This window comes from Eleutherodactylus coqui, chromosome 1 (genome assembly GCF_035609145.1).
Source record: "Eleutherodactylus coqui strain aEleCoq1 chromosome 1, aEleCoq1.hap1, whole genome shotgun sequence".
Lineage (NCBI taxonomy): Eukaryota > Metazoa > Chordata > Amphibia > Anura > Eleutherodactylidae > Eleutherodactylus > Eleutherodactylus coqui.
In genome coordinates, this window is record NC_089837.1 from 174,900,158 (window position 1) to 174,917,815 (window position 17,658).

The 17,658-nt window shown below is 42.7% G+C and overlaps 1 protein-coding gene across 1 annotated transcript in view; it reads left to right on the forward strand.

The window, feature by feature from the left end:
- GFRAL (GDNF family receptor alpha like) overlaps positions 1 to 3,675 on the forward strand; it is a 68,436-nt gene extending 64,761 nt beyond the window's left edge. The window contains exons 11-12 of the mRNA XM_066609272.1: positions 843 to 1,020; positions 3,617 to 3,675. Coding sequence (XP_066465369.1) covers positions 843 to 1,020; positions 3,617 to 3,675 — 237 coding nt within the window. The remainder of the gene's footprint in view (positions 1 to 842; positions 1,021 to 3,616) is intronic.
- The last annotated feature ends 13,983 nt before the right edge of the window (positions 3,676 to 17,658 follow it).

Sequence of the window (17,658 nt, forward strand, 5' to 3'; positions counted from 1 at the left end):
GCATTGTTTTCAATGGAACCGCTGCTACTGCCCCGAATGAATGAGGGGTGAGAGCTGCCTGTGATTGGCTGAGCACCTCATCTAATCACATTCAGCTCTTTCAGCAGGCGGGGATTTTAAATCCCTCCCCTGAAATCAGTTGACGGAGTGCCAGCAGCAGAATCCTCTACTGCAGCTGTCATGTGTGACAGCTGCGGTAGAGAATTGAAGAATTTCTCTGCTGCATCTGTCACAGATGTGGCAGATGTTGCAGTAGGGAATTCTTTTTACTGGCAGGAATGAAGGTAACATCTGCTGCATGCGGCAGATGTGTTCTTCATCCCCACAGGGGACACAGCAGCCGTGGACAGGTAAGTTTATTTTTTATTTTATTTTATTTTTTTACACTAAAATTTTTGTTTTTCAGGAAATGGCTTATATGTAAAGCCCTTCCCTGAAAAACAATGCAGCAGTGCTGGCAGACCATTGTGTTCAATGGAGCTGCTGGCAGCAGCCACGGCTCCATTGAAAACAATGCACAGACCTGTATTCACATGTGTTTTTGCCCATACATGGGTGCGCACCTAAGGCACATAAACACACTCGTGTGAAGCCACCCTAACTATCATTAGTAACCTCACTACAATATTTACCTCTCTCCTTAAGGTATCTTTCCCTTCTTTTTTAAGCATGCTGTCATATTCCTCTACTAAAGAAACTGTCTCTTTGCCTCTTGACTTATCTTGTGCTGCCAACTACCAACTTAGTCTAATATCCCCTACATCTTCAAACTCTTGAAACATCTGGTCTGCTCTCACCTAATAAGCCATCTCTCAGATAACTCTCTTCTTGACCCCTTACAGTGTGGTTTTTGTACTCTACATTCTACGGAAAACACTTTTACTAAAGTGTCTAATGATCTTCAGACAGCTAAATCAAATGGTGACTACTCTTTATTGGTTCTTCTGGATTTCTTTGTGGGGTTTGACACTGTAGATCACCAACTTCTCCTTCGTATGCTTCATCCTATTGGCCTTAAGGGTACTGTTCTTCCTTGTTTTTCCTCCTAACTCTCTGACTGCATGTTCAGTGTATTATTTACCAGCTCTACTTTTTTAACTATTCCTCTTGCTACTGGGGTTCCTCAGGGTTCAGTCCTTGGTCCCCTCCTCTTCTCCATCCATACAGCCCATATTGGAAAAACAGTTAGTAGATTTGTCTTTCAGTACCATCTTTTTACTGATGAAACCCAATTATACACTTCTTCATGTGAAATCATACCTTTGCTACTACAAAACACCAGTGATTGTCTGTCTGCTGTCTCTAACACCATGTTATCTCTCTATCTAAAACTGAATCTCTCAATAACTAAACCTCTTGTGTTTCCACCTTCTAGTAACCAACCTAATCTTCTCATCTATATCTCCTTGTGTGGTGTATATTTTTTTCTTTTGAATAAGTATTTGTACCTTGTGTTTCGCGTCTACTTCTATACAGTCTGTAAACTCTTGTGAGCAGACTCTGAGCCCTTTTTTTCAAACTGTCAATCTGTTTAATACTTTATATTATGCCTTATTTTGTGTATGTTCCCTCTGACTTGTAAACTGCAGCAAAATACGTTGGCACTATATATGAATAAAGATTTTTAGTATTACTTTGCACAGCCAGTCATGGAGTTTTGTATTTTTTTTTACTTTTGAAAACAGCATGATGGACAAATGTACAGTAGCTACAAAATAATAAAAAAAAAGGTTTTATAACTAGAGATGAGCGAACGTGTTCTTCCGAGCTTGATATTCGTGCGAATATTAGGGTGTTCGGTATGTTCGTTATCCGTAACGAACACCATGCGGTGTTCTGGTTACTTTAACTTTCTTCCCTGAGACGTTAGCGCTTTTTTTTGGCCAATATAAAGACAGGGAAGGCATTACAACTTCCCCCTGCAACGTTTAAGCCCTATACCACCCCCCTGCTGTGAGTGGCTGGGGAGATAAGGTGTCCGCCTGATATAAAAGTCTGCCCCTCCCGCGGTTCGCTATGGATTCATTCTATATGCGCTCAATGGGGCCAGCGGCAGCAGCGCTGACCCCATTGAGAACATATAGAAGACAAATCCTTCTTCTCTGGCACAGCTGTAACAGCTGTAGCAGAGAAGAACGATGTTTGCCCATTGAATTCAATGGAGCGGCAATACAGCATGTTCCACTGAATGCAATGGGCTGCCGGCGATCGCAGGATGAATGGTCGGAAAGGGGTTAAATATATAACCCCTTTCCTGCAATTCATCCAGAAATGTGATACACTAAAAATATATACCGGCGTATAAGGCGACGGGGCGTATAAGACGACCCCCCAACTGTCACCTTATACGCCGGTAATACAGTGGAGCAAAGAATAAAAATCATTACTTACGTTTTTAGATGATCTGCGGCGCTCCTGCAGGCTGTCACTCCCTCCTAATCCACGGCAGACAAGCTTTCTCTATGAAAGGCTTGAAATCCCCGCCTCCAGAAACACAGCCAATCACAGCCATTCAATGACATCATTGTCATTGGCTGTGATTGGCTGAAGGCACGTGTCTTTCTGGAGGCAGGGATTTAAAGCCTTTCATAGAGAAAGCTTGTCTGCCGTGGATTAGGAGGGAGTGACAGCCTGCAGGAGCGCCGCAGATCATCTAAAAACGTAAGTAATGATTTTTATTCTTTGCTCCACTGTATTACCGGCGTATAAGGTGACAGTTGGGGGGTCGTCTTATACGCCCGGTCGCCTTATACGCCGGTATATATTTTTAGTGTAACACATTTCTGGATGAATTGCAGGAAAGGGGTTATATATTTAACCCCTTTCCGACCATTCATCCTGCGATCGCGGGCAGCCCATTGCATTCAGTGGAACCTGCTGTATTGCCGCTCCATTGAATTCAATGGGCAAACATCGTTCTTCTCTGCTACAGCTGTTACAGCTGTGGCAGAGGAGAACGATCTTTATGCTGACAGTGGGGGGGGGGGGGGCACTCTTGCCGCTATTGTGGCTTAATAGTGGGACCTGTGAACTTGAGATGCAGCCCACCATGTAGCCCCTCGCCTGCCCTATCCGTCACTGTGTCATTCCCATCACTTTCTTGAATTGCCCAGATTTTCACACATGAAAACCTTAGCGAGCATCGGCGAAATACAAAAATGCTCTGGTCGCCCATTGACTTCAATGGGGTTCGTTGTTCGAAACGAACCCTCGAGCATCGCGGGAAGTTCGTTCCGAATAACGAACACCCGAACATTTTGTTGTTCGCTCATCTCTATTTATAACCAAATAAGGGTCCTCAATATTGTTGCAATCAGCTTTCATAGAAACAAATGAAATATAATTATAAAAAGTTTACATTTCTGTGCATTATTATTATTGGGGAATTGGCTATAAACAGAGAAAATATAGGGATGCACAGTATTGTATTCACAGGCAAAAAAAAAATCTTTAAAAATTCTAAAACCGTGTACTTGTCTTTACGTTTGATGTCATTTTGGGTTATATAAACAATCTGCTTCATTTTTTAAACATTTTCTTTATTCTAATACAATTCATGTTATCTACAAACACTGATTATTTGTATTATAACTGACTTTCTCTGTTTGTTTTGCAGGGCTTGTAGATCACAGCAAAAAACTGCTGTCCCACGGGGAAATGTTTCTGAAAGCTTAATAAATTCCTAGTCATTGTGAAATACAAATAATGACATGATTATCATATCTATGGGATACCTAAGCCAAGTTAGAATTATATCTCTCTATTTGAGCTTTATGTTTAGCTTACTTCTTTGCTTTCATATAAAAGATACAGTATATGTTCATTAAATCACTCTAATGATTTCTTATATTTACAGTGAAAGTGACAGTGTGCATGACAGGTATCTGTTACCTATTGTATCGGTCTAACTACAAGACTCAACTGCCTTTGTAAAAAGGAGAGGGTAGTTCAAATTGTTAAAAATATACCTGTGAAAGAGTGAATGAGTGTCCTGTGTATTAAAATGAACTTGTTAAAGATTTATTACATTATATTGCAGAGTAGGGGCTCAGTCAGACGGGCTTTTGTTCGCGCGATTTGCGCATGCGCATGCGTCCGGCGATTTTATAAAACCATTGCTTTGCAATGGTATCGGACACATGAGCGCTTTTTATGCGCTCGTCCGATAAATTATAGAACAGAAATCGCAGATAGATTTCTGATCTCTTCTCTATATGCGCTCAATGGGGCCAGCGGCAGCAGCGCCGACCCCATTGAGAACATATACTAGACAAATTATTCTCCTCTGCCACAGCTGTAACAGCTGTGGCAGAGAAGAATGATGTTTGCCCATTGAATTCAAGGGAGCCGGCAATACAGCCGGCTCCATTGAAAGCAATGGGCTGCCAGCGAGCGCGGGATGAATTTTCGGGAAGGGCTTGAAAATATAAGCACTTCCCTGCAATTCATCCAGAAATGTGTAAAAACAAAAAATATATATATACTCACCTTGTCCCGGCAGACGGAGTTCAGCCGCGGCCGGCGGCAGTTCTCCTGAACTGCTCAGAGTAGTATTCAGCAGCCGGGGATTTAAAATCCCCACCTGCTGAATGAGTTGCCTCTGATTGGTCACAGCCTGACCAATCAGAGGCAGCTCTCACTCACACCCATTCATGAATTCATGAATGGGTGAGTGAGTGCTGCCTCTGATTGGCTCAGCGCAGGGACCAATCAGGGGCAGCTCTCACTCACACCCATTCATGAATTCATGAATAGGTGTGAGTGAGAGCTGCCTCTAATTGGTCAGGCTGTGACCAATCAGAGGCAGCTCATTCTCTGAGCAGTTCAGGAGAACTGCCGCCGGCCGCGGCTGTACTCCGTCTGCTGGGACAAGGTGAGTATATATATATTTTTTGTTTTTACACATTTCTGGATGAATTTCAGGGAAGGGCTTATATATTTAATCCCTTCCCGAAAATTCATCCCGCGATCGCCTGCAGCGCATTGCTTTCAATGGAGCCGGCTGTATTGCCGTCTCCATTGAATTCAATGCGCTGGACAGCTCCTATTGAAACGCGGCTAGGAGCAGTATTTTCAAGCGATTTTTCGGCCCCGGTGACGCGATTTGCGGATGCGCATCCGTCATGCGATCCGCAAATCGCGGGAAAAAATGCCCGTGTGACTAAGGCCTCATTGTTATGATTGGTTTTTTGGAAATATTGAACTAATTACATTTAGGGCTATATAAGAAATGTTTCAGGCGATGTATATAATGTGCAGTTTTTGATGCATTCTTTTTTCACACCGATTCATAAAGTATGTAGAAATGAGCGAATATACTCATTTCGAGTAATTACTCGATCGAGCACCGCGATTTTCGAGTACTTCCGTACTCGGGTGAAAAGATTCAGGGGGCGCCGGGGGCGGGGGGAGGCGTGGTGGAGCGGGGGTAGCAGCGGGGAACAGGGAGGAGCCCTCTCTCTCTCCCTCTCCCCCCCACTCCCCGCTGCAACCCTTCATTTACCCATGGCGCCCCCCGAATCTTTTCACCCGAGTACGGAAGTACTCGAAAATTACGGTGCTCGGGCGAAAAAGGGGCGTGGCCGAGTAGGTTTGCTCATCTCTAAAAGTATGTCATTATGCATATACCTCTTTGAGTTTTTGTATGATGACAAGAAGCAGAGAAAGGTTGCATACAGTAAATTGGCGAAATACATGTGCAGGACCAATATTCTTTAAATAAAAAGATAACTACATTTTACTATTACTAATAATCTCATTGTAAAATTACTTTATTGTGTTAGTGCTACATATTAGAAATGAGCGAGCATACTCGCTAAGGGCAATTACTCGAGCGAGCATTGTCCTTAGCGAGTACCTGCCCTTTCGGAAGAAATGATTCGGGTGCCGGCGTGGGTGAGCGGTGAGTTGCGGGAGTGAGCAGGGGGGAGCAGGGGGGAGAGAGAGATCTCCCCTCCGTTCCCTCCCGCTCTCCCCTGCTGCTCCCCGTCCCCCGCCGGCACCCGAATCTTTTCTTCTGAGTGGGCAGGAACTCGCTAAGGACAATGCTCGCTCGAGTAATTGCCCTTAGCGAGTATGCTTGCTCATCTCTACTACATAACTATTATTTTGTTAAGACTATTAAAATTGACTTTTCAAAGTAAAAAGGAAATGTTTGATTACAACCTCGACTGTCATATAATTATAAACGTTTCTCCAAACACCCTGGCTTATCTGTTTTCCTTATTAATAGGCATTATTTGGCTACACAGTTTTGTGTGAATAACCTATAACTAAAAATTCGATATGATACTTTTTAATGGCTAACAAAAAGAATGGGGTTACAGTACAGGTGAAAAGTATCAGCATAGGATGCTGCGAGGAGATACAGCATTAAAAAAGGAAATAAAAAGGACAAAAAGGACCAAAGAAAGACAAGTGAAATACTGTGTTGTAAATATAGCAAACAGTAATAACAGGAATTATGAGGATTTGAAGTCCAAGAGGATGTTGGTATAAGGTTGTAAGTGAGGAGATACATATAATCTAACTAGCTGGTATACCCGGCTTCGCCCGAGTTAATTTGGTACTGGTGTTTATCTGGTGTTCACACGGAAAATGGTTACTTTAGAGATACCGGGAAAAACATATGTTCACCATTTTGCATGGTTCTTTGCATTACCCAGGAAACACCAAGGGGAGGTAACCATGCGATGTTTCCTTTATATAAAATAACATCAGGAAGTGAGAGAATTAGATTCCATACGTAACATTTGGACGCTAATTCTTTTGCACTTAGAATTGAATAATCGAGTTGGAACCCATTAACTTTTCCTATTTATGACATAATCAATGCCCGTGACAAATTTCAAGTTTCTATGACATCGGGAAGTGAGAGAATTAGATTTCGTACGTAAAATTTGGACGCTAATTCTTTTGCGCTAGAATTGAATAATCGAGTTGGGACCCATTAACTTTTCATAATTTATGACATATTCAATGCTTATGGCAAATTTCATGTTTCTATGACATTGGGAAGTGAGAGATTTAGATTATGTACGTAAAATTTCGATGCTAATTCTTTTGCGCTAGAATTAAATAATCGAGTTGGGACCCATTAACTTTTCCTATTTATGACATAATCAATGCTCATGCCAAATTTCACGTTTCTATGACACCGGAAAGTGAGAAAATTACATTCCGTACGTAAAATTTGGACGCTAATTCTTTTGCGCATAGAATTGAATAATCGAGTTGGGACCCATTAGCTTTTTCTATTTATGACATAATCAATGCTCATGCCAAATTTCACGTTTCTATGACACCGGAAAGTGAGAAAATTACATTCCGTACGTAAAATTTTGACGCTAATTCTTTTGTGCATAGAATTGAATAATCGAGTTGGGTCCCATTAGCTTTTCCTATTTATGACATAATCAATGCTTCTGACAAATTTCGAGTTTCTATGACACCGGGAAGTGAGAGAATCAGATTCCGTACGTAAAATTTGGACGCTAATTCTTTTGCGCAAGAATTGAATAATCAAGTTTGGACCCACTAGCTTTTCATATTTATGACATATTCAATGCTCGTGCCAAATTTTAAGTTACTATAACATTGGGATTGAGAGATTTAGATTATATACGTTAAATTTGGACGCTAGTTCTTTTGCGCTAGAATTGAATAATCAAGTTGGGACCCAATTAGTTTTCCTATTTTGGAGATAATCTATGCTTGTGCCAAAATTCATGTTTCTACGACATCGAGAAGTTGGAGAACTTTTGGCGAGTCAGTCAGTCAGTCAGTGAGTGAGTGAGTCAGTGAGGGCTTTCGTCTTTATATGTATAGATCTAATTAAATCTATCTATCTCCATATCGCTACCCAGTTTCTAAATGTTGTTGATAGATGCTTTCTAATTCATACTTTCAATGGATATGCAACCCAAGTATTAGACTTTACACTGGAGACAGGATGCTAAGTTTACCACAAAATAATAATTGCAGTTATTATATGAGCATATTTTATATTCTTTATAATCTGCATATGACTTAAAAGTATTCCCTGTTTCAATGTGGTTACAGACCTTACACAATCAATGTACACATTAATAGCAGCCTTTTACGGCTAGCTATGGACATTTTATTCTACCTTCCTCTAAAAAGCTTGGAGGTAAACAGTTAGCAATGATTGGTGCCTTTTTAGCAATTCCCAATTGTCACGTACCAGACACAGGAGAGAAAGAGAGGGGACGATACCTATTGATCCCGCCTCTGTTTCCTTCCTTACCGATCTTCTCTTCCGAGCGCACTTGCTGCTACGAACCATCACGGCAGAGCCTCGATCGATCACTCTAGGGGGATTGCAAGTTTGGGATCATTAGAATACAGGCCGATTTGTATCCAGCTTTCCTGGGGTACTGCCAAATGCAGACAGAAAGCACAAATCACAACGTGATCCGTTCTAACACACTCCAGAGCTCTACAATGCCCATACAGCTGCTACCACCAGTTTGTCAAAGGTAAACTGGAACCTGATTTATGAATTATGAACACAATCTTTGGAGTATATTGTTTGTTTTAAAACATACAAGGCTGACTTTTAAATTGCAGATTTAATCTAGAAGGGTCTAGCAGTGCAAGATATATATGTGCAAAGATATGCAAAAATGGTTGTTACATGGGAGAATAAGGAAATACGAGTAATACACACTCAGCAGATTTCGGTCCGTAGGGGCTGGATGGTGGACAACCAGAACAGAGGGACGCCCATGTACCACAGTATAGCTCCGTGGATTAACCATTTTGACCTGTGGGGTCCCACATTTTAAAGGGTCCCTCAGTACACGCCTCCTCTCTGCCCCCTCTGAGGTCATACAGAGAAGGGAGGGTTGGATTAGTAGGAACTCTGAAAAATCTTAATTCCCTATTTTCAGTCATATCTCAGCAGGAGGGCCTCCGATCATAAAGATATTCCTGCCATATTTCTTGTCATGATTCTATCTATGCATGGATATCAAGCATGAGGCAGAAATCATAACCAGGCATGAGGTTACATAGTTTGAGGGGGTTTCTGAGCACTTACTGCAACCTGAGTGGATGCATTTTGTTCAGTGGGCCTGCCACTATATAATTCATATGCGGCTGGGCCCTTCACATGACCAAATATTCTTATTAAAGATTTCTTTGATATGAATTCTTTTGGCTCCAGCAAGTCTGCCAGAGGAAGGATCTAGCCCTCTACTAGAAGAATGGTTTTCTAAAACTTACTAGAAAAATGGTTTTCTAAAATGTAATTAACAAATGCATGGTCTGTATCCTCATGCTAATACCAACAAACAAATACAGGTGGGGGAGAAAGAATGGGGGGTTATCTACCCCATAGCACAGCTCTTGTCTAGGGAAAGGTGAGACAATGCTTTTCTACATACAAATATCAACAGGCTGGGGGGGAAATCTCCTAAACCTGTCGCTTCTATAGCGATATTCCAACTATTCAGGGATTATGCAGTAGATACAAAATTGATTGCTGAATATAGGCTGACTATTAGTTAAGATACACAGAACAAAATGGCTAACGGCCTAACCATCTCCAAATCTATCTTATATATCATCACTCCAATGATCTCATCTAAAACCTTGTCCTATTTCAAGACCGGCAAAAAAATTTTTTTAAATGCTCTTGAGCAAATTGGATTCAGTGTTATATAATTCTCTGTACTTTTATAGTAATTACTAATAATAAACATGTCTTTTTTATTGCATTGATTTACTATATTTTTGGTTGCATTGATGGGTTTCCTCATAGTAACAGCTGACTGCACACTATGGATTCTTGCACCTAAAGATCTGCATCAGAACGATTGCCTTTATTTCTATTTACCTATTTTGGGGGGGGGGGGGGGGATGACTTTCTTTACATGGTTTGGGTGATATGAGCTGGTATGCAGGATGGTGTTGTGTGTCTTTGATTTATGGTACATATGTTGTCATGACTAACTTACCAGAATTAGGATGAGCTGTTATCCTCATATCCAGAAACACAATCTCACTCCAACAACCTTGAATTTTTAAAACCTGGATAACCCCTTTAATCTCTGACTAAATCTAATTCCAGCAATGAGATGTTTTAGTATGTCTTTTAAGGGCAATATGAAACCTCTTGTGAGTCACCCTCAACCATAGCTTATTGTTCTGGAACAAAAATAGTTTTCCTCTTCTAGCTGCTAGAGCTAGGAATGGTAGGCAAGCTAACTTTACTGCCCATTTTCTCAGTGTATAGGCAAGTGATCAAGTGAGTTCAAGTATGTTAAAACAGAATGAAATATCCTAGTTGAATGGGTTTAAAAGTAGGGGATGTGGCTTGGCTGACAAAGTGAATGACTGCCTGGCTGAAGAGCTCCTGATCCACCAGGGCTCCACAGCAACTCCAAAGTGGTAAAATCATAGCCAAATGATACCATTGTCTAAGCATCCAGGATGCCATGGAGGGGCAAGCATTTGTCATCCAAACTGGAGAAGCTCATCAACTTTTACTTTTCCAATTCCACAATGTTGGACCACAATGGCATGGCTAGAAGCTCCCCTGTATCTGAACCTGCAAAGTGCTGACTTGAGCATGTGCATTCCGAAGGAGTGAGGTCAAGCAACAGCTTTGAGGCATCTGTTAGTGGAGCTTCTTATTAGAGCCATGCTAGTTCACTCACAAATATAAAGAGAAGTCCTGCAAAAGCCAGCTGGGAGCTTACACAACAAAGTCATCATTGTCATCTTCCTTTCCACATGGCAGACATGGCTTCTTCTCCCTCTGCTAGTCCAGCATAGCAGAGACAGAAGTTGGACTCTATGAAGCGGCAACTTGAAGCAGGGGTGAGTGATCAGACCTTTATTACAGCTACATCACCCACCCTAGAGGACATTTTTGATAACATTCCTGTTAACGGTGCATCAATCATTGATACTTCCATGAAATCTATGCTAAAAGCACTAAAAACTTCTCTAGAGTCCAACTTTGCTCAGCTCATGCAACCCCTCAACTCCGCTGTAGATGAGAATTACCCATATAGAGACAAAAATTGCAGAATTAACATTGTCAAATAAATGCACCATTATACCTTGGGATCAGAACTTGATCGGCCTAGAAACAAAGTGGTGGACACGGAGGACAGGTCAATAATGTTAAGTTCTTTGGGATGTCAAAAATAGGGTCTCCCTCTGAACTGATGTAGCATTTGCAAAATCTGATGAAAGCACTGCTACTGGAGTGCCCATCGCACGATTTTACAATAGATAGGGCACACAGACTTCCTTGTCCTAAAAATGTTGCTGATCATGTGCCAAATGATGTTTTGGCACATATCTACTTATTTCATGTAAAAGAAAATCTACTAGAAGTAGCCAGCAAACTAGGTCCACTGCCGTCACCATATGAAAAGTTGTCTCTATTCAAAAGTTGTCTTTATTCCTGGCTCAGAGATGTCGACTACTTCCTGTCACCACAATGCATCAAGACAACAAAATTACATATAAGTGGGGTTTCCTTGTACATCTTTTGATTACCTATAGCAACACTATCTTTGTGGTTAAATTACTGGATGACAGGACTAGCCTTCTAAGACACTGAACTTAAAAGTCTCCCTATCTACAAAGAACCATTCTTTGGAGATGAAGGTGAAAGGAGAAACATATGGTGTAAGGAGGAACCTTTTGATGTATGATAACCAATCCATAGTATTGAAAGGGACTAATTCTTCTACTCAAATGTTTACAATAGTTACTTGCAGATTGACATGTTTATAGTAGAACGAAACATACTACTGCTTTCTCAAGAGTCGACAGTTGACACAATCACCTGGTTTGACCATGCCGCTATCTCTCCAGCTTTAGCAGAACAAAATAACTAAATATTAATAAACCTATGGCAAAGTAACAATTTCCTGTTTTTGTAAGTGGGGCGTAAGACTAAGTTGGAGAGAGATTTAAAAGAATATTTCACTCTTAGGCCTCAGTCACACGGGCGTTTTTTGCCGCTATTTGCGGACCGCATGACGGATGCGCATCCGTAAATCGCGTGACCGGGGCCGAAAAATCGCCCGAAAAATCTGCTCCTAGCCTCGTTTCATTAGAAACGGGCTGGAGCAGTGCAGCGCTGTCCAGCGCATTGAATTCAATGGAGGCGGCAATACAGCCGGCTCCATTGAAAGCAATGGGCTGCGGGCGATCTCAGGATGAATTTTCGGGAAGGGCTTAAAAATATAAGCCCTTCCCTGAAAATCATCCAAAACTGTGTGAAAAGTAAAAAAAAATATATACTCACCTTGTCCCGGCAGACGGAGTTCAGCTGCGGTCGGCCGGCAGTTCTCCTGAACTGCTCTGAGTAGTATTCAGCAGCCGGGGAATTAAAATCCCCGCCTGCTGAATGAGCTGCCTCTGATTGGTCACAGCCCTCACCAATCAGAGGCAGCTCTCACTCACCCATTCATGAATTCATGAATGGGTGAGTGAGTGCTGCCTCTGATTGGCTCAGCGCAGGGACCAATCAGGGGCAGCTCTAAGCTGAATGACAGGAGAACTGCCGGCCGGCTGCGGCTAAGCTCCGTCTGCCGGGACAAGGTGAGTATATATTTTTTTTTACTTTTTACACATTTCTGGATGATTTTCAGGGAAGGGCTTATATTTTTAAGCCCTTCCTGAAAATTCATCCTGCGATGGCCGGCAGCCCATTGCTTTCAATGGAGCCGGCTGTATTGCCGGCTCCATTTAATTCAATGGGCAAACATCATTCTACTCTTCCACAGCTGTTTCAGCTGTGGCAGAGGAGAATGATTTGTCTAGTATATGTTCTCAATGGGGTCGGCGCTGCTGCCGCCGGCCCTATTGAGCGCAAATAGAGAAGAACAGGAATCGCAGATCACAGATAGGTGCGATCTGCGATTTCTGTTCTATAATTAATCGGACGAGCACATAAAAAGCGCTCATGTGTCCGATACCATTGCAAAGCAATGGTTTTATAAAATCGCCTGACGCATGCACAAATCGCGTGACAAAACGCCCGTCTGACCGAGGCCTTAAAGGGGTTGTCTCACGAAAGCAAGTGGGTCTATGCACTTCTGTATGGCCATATTAATGCACTTTGTAATATACATCGTGCATTAAATATGAGCCATACAGAAGTTATTCACTTACCTGCTCCGTTGCTAGCGTCCCCGTTGCCATGGTTCCGTCTAACTTCGGTGTCTTCTTGCTTTTTTAGACGCGCTTGCGCAGATGGATCTTCTCCCTTCGGCTGGTCTTGGAAGCATCGGCGTTTTGGCTCCGCCCCCTTGTACGCGTCATCACGTAGCTCCGCCCCATGACGCGTGCCGGTTCCAGCCTCCTGATTGGCTGGAATCGGCACGTGACGGGGCGGAGCTACGCAATGACGCGTACAAGGGGGCGGGGCCAAAACGCCGATGCTTCCAAGACCAGCCGAAGGGAGAAGATCCATCTGCGCAAGCGCGTCTAAAAAAGCAAGAAGACACCGAAGTTAGACGGAACCATGGCAACAGGGACGCTAGCAACGGAGCAGGTAAGTGAATAACTTCTGTATGGCTCATATTTAATGCACGATGTATATTACAAAGTGCATTAATATGGCCATACAGAAGTGCATAGACCCACTTGCTTTCGTGAGACAACCCCTTTAATGTATCACTCAGGTTGGCAGTTTTTTAGTATGCAGTGTAATAGCTAGAAGACATTTAAGGTGGATAAGTAAGTTACTATGTACTCATGAATAAACTGGACTCCCCTTTTGCTAGGAACTGCAGAAACATATAGAAACAAGCTATAGGTTCTTAAAAACTACTGAACTTTACCCCATAAGTGACAGACCACTGCAATCAATATGTCTGTCACTGCTTTATACTCTCAGGGAGGACAGCATAAAGTACATGACAGGTTCCCTTTAAATAATTATAATTTATAATTTAAATTGGATACATTATTGTTAAGGGTCAACCGAATCGATTTCAGAGCATTGGCTACATTTCCTGATTGTTTGAATAAGCTAACTGTAGATATTTTACAAAACTGTTAAGAGCATTGGAGCGAATGTCCTTAAAATCTTAAAGTGCAATAAGTGTGTGTTCACATGTTGTAGATTTGTTTTTTCTTTGAGGAAATGTTTGGGATAGAGAATAGCCCTCCAGGACTACATTCGACATTAAATGTAGATGTTCTGGTTACCCAGAAAGCAGTCCATTTTTACATCCAATGTCATTCAATAGCTGAGAGCTGCCCCTGATTGGTCCCTGCGCTGAGCCAATCAGAGGCAGCACTCACTCACCCATTCATGAATTCATGAATGGGTGAGTGAGAGCTGCCTCTGATTGGTGAGGGCTGTGACCAATCAGAGGCAGCTCATTCAGCAGGTGGGGATTTTAAATCCCCGGCTGCTGAATACTACTCAGAGCAGTTCAGGAGAACTGCCGGCCGGCCGCGGCTGAACTCCGGCTGCGGGGACAAGGTGAGTATATATTTTTTTTTACTTTTCACACATTTTTGGATGATTTTCAGGTAAGGGCTTATATTTTTAAGCCCTTCCCGAAAATTCATCCTGAGATCGCCCGTAGCCCATTGCTTTCAATGGAGCCGGCTGTATTGCCGGCTCCATTGAATTAAATGGGCTGGACAGCGCTCCACTGTTCAGGCCCGTTTCAAAGGAAACGTGGCTAGGAGCAGATTTTTCGAGCGATTTTTCGGCCCCGGTCACGCGATTTGCGGATGCGCATCCATCATGCGATCCGCAAATTGCGGCAAAAAACGTCCGTGTGACCGAGGCCTAAAACTGCATTTTTTGTGATCAAAATGTAGGAAGACTGAGGAAAACCTACATATATTTTTGGTTCATTATTTGAACAAAAGGGTTTCCCAGGGAAATACTATTTATGAGCTATCCTCAAGCTAGATCATTAATAATTGATCGTCTATAGTCTGCTGCTTGGGACCCTGGCCGATCAGCTAATTGGGCATCTGCTGTCAGCACCCCAACACACAGAGGTACGGAGGGAAAGATGTTGCTCAGATCCTTATTTAGTGTCTATTGCTCATAACTTCAGGTTCAGCTGTCATTGATTTTAATGAGAACTGTGCCTGCAATTACAGGTGCTGCTCACTACACAGGGGTCGGAGCAGCAGCTTTTGCTCTATACCCCCTGTGTGTTGTGGTATCAATCAACTATTTATTACCTAACCTGAAGATTCATCATCAATAGTATTTCCCTGTAAAACCCCTTTAATTATTGCTACATCTGTAGTGTATAATACTATGTTCTACAAAGAGATCATGGCTATGTATCACAATACATATAATCACTCAAAAAACCCCAAAGAAAACAATTCCACACAATTAGAATCAAATCATTTGTACCAAGACAAGTGTTCAATACATAAAAACAGATATTAAATATATCTTGTGATATTTACAGTTTTTGAAGTTTTTATTGGTTTAAATTAAAAAGAGCAAAGAACCAAGATAAATCATACATCAAAAAGTCCCTGGAAAACATAGCGGTGGGAGAGAAAGAGCAGAGGGCCCCCCTGACAAGGAGGCTACCACAGTAGAGGGGATCCTCAGAAGTGAAATCAGATCACAGCACCTAAAAGAACCCCACGTGAACTTTCCACGCATATTTGCCGCACTTATCCCGCGGCCTGCCCCTTCCCAACTAGGGCCTACCACAGCAGCTTAACCACCTGCTCTCACCCACGGTAGCAGGCACCCTGGATACTCTGTCTGTCAATCAATAACCTTGGCAGGAACAACCATTAGAGTATAGCGACCTCCCCATACTGCCGGCTCTGCTCTCTTTTATTCACACGGCATTTCCGGAACTGCCGCTGGACGCATTCTTTTCACAGGCCTAGCCTGAATTTTTTCCTGGATCTCTCACACGGAGATCTACATCTTAGCTCAACCGTTTCCCCTTCTGAGAGAGTACATCTCAGTGGTATATAATGACCACTTAAAAGAACAGATCACCATTTCAGGGGCACCCTCACTGGACTATAATAACACCATGAAACCGTAAAGGGGAAAACCAGGAGAAGATAAAAGCAACGATCCGCTGGGTACGCCCCGCTTAGTTAAAGGGCAAGAAGACATGCAGAGGTTCCTTAAGGAGTGCAGTTCCCGCTCAGCGCATGCAACCAGCAAGATGGTCCTGAACCCGACCACAGCTCCGGTTCAATGCCCAGAGCGTGAAGAAGACGCTTCTACAGACGGCGATGTAAATGAGCATATTTCTAAGAGCTTTATGAGAGACCTGATTTCCAGAGCAATGCGACCAGTAATGTCAGAACTAGCTGAAATCAAGGATGAGGTCAAGCATATGCGTAGGAGGGTAGAAGAACTGGAATCATCTTCAGCTGCCACCATATCACATGCACTAGAGCTTGCTCAAGTAATCAAAGAACAACACTCCCAACTAAACAAGGTGCTCATCATGCAAGAGGACCTAGAAAACCGTAACAGACGTAGCAACATTAGAATTAAGGGCCTTTCCGAATCATGGGCAGCTGAGGCTCTTCCCACTGTTCACATCTTTGCTTGGCCCAGACAGAGCGGCTCAGATATCTATTGAGTGCATACACAGAGCTCTAAGAGCCCCCCCCCCCCCCCCCCCGGGTCAGATCCCTCAATGGATGTCATCTGCAAACTTCTGGCCTTTCCAGATGCTCTCGCTATCTTAGAAGCGGCCAGAAAGAAAAAAGACCTGCAATACTCCGGCTCCCACATACAGCTCTTCCAGGACCTAGCCCCAACAACTCTGGCAAAACATCGCCTCTTTTGCCCTCTTTTGGAAGTCCTATGAGCTAGACACATCAAATATTCATGGCTCTTTCCCTTTGGCCTGGGGATCATGCATAGAGGACATAGATACAACATTCGCTCCCTGGAGGACTTACAAAATTGCTTCCTCCAACTGGAGCTAGAGCCAATCGACCTCCCATGCTGGCTCCCCCTTCCGGAACTTCCCAAGCTCACCCGACTGGCTCTACTAGAAAGCAGGCATCTTGCGGGCAACTTCAAATCTCCGAGAGAAAAGAAAAAGAAGAACAGAAATGAGGCTCTCCCAGATGAGACTTGATTTGTTCATAGCACTCCCCCCTTGCAGGACACTCCTCTTCAAGATCCGCAGTATTTTTTGTTACATGTTATGTGGACCTAGGTCCGCTCTGAAGTTGATTGATGATTCTATGCTGTTTGCTGCCACCAAAGCATTTTTTGGTATTTGATTTCATTCAGAGTCCATGATGGTGCCTGACTGACCAGGCTAAGTTCTTGATTTGTCCTTTCTTATTTGACAGTTCTTGTGTTTAATTACATCAATTGCAGGGTACACTCGGCCCTGTATTTACACTGATTGATATTGACTTTATCTGTTTAGAGAACTAATAACTAATCTAAGGCTCTGATTTAACTTTACTTTATTTTCTTTTTTCTTCAGTTTCATTTTCTTATACTATTCTCCTGTACCCTCCTTAGCCCCTCCTCCCTCCCACCCCCTAACTACCGACTTTGCATCGCTATCATTATTGCATCAGTATTGAGAGCACATTGAGTACTGCCTCTAGGTGTATTCGCACGATTATAACTTCTATTGCGTCTCCTCAGTGTTTCTGCACTGGTGCCAGCTCCTA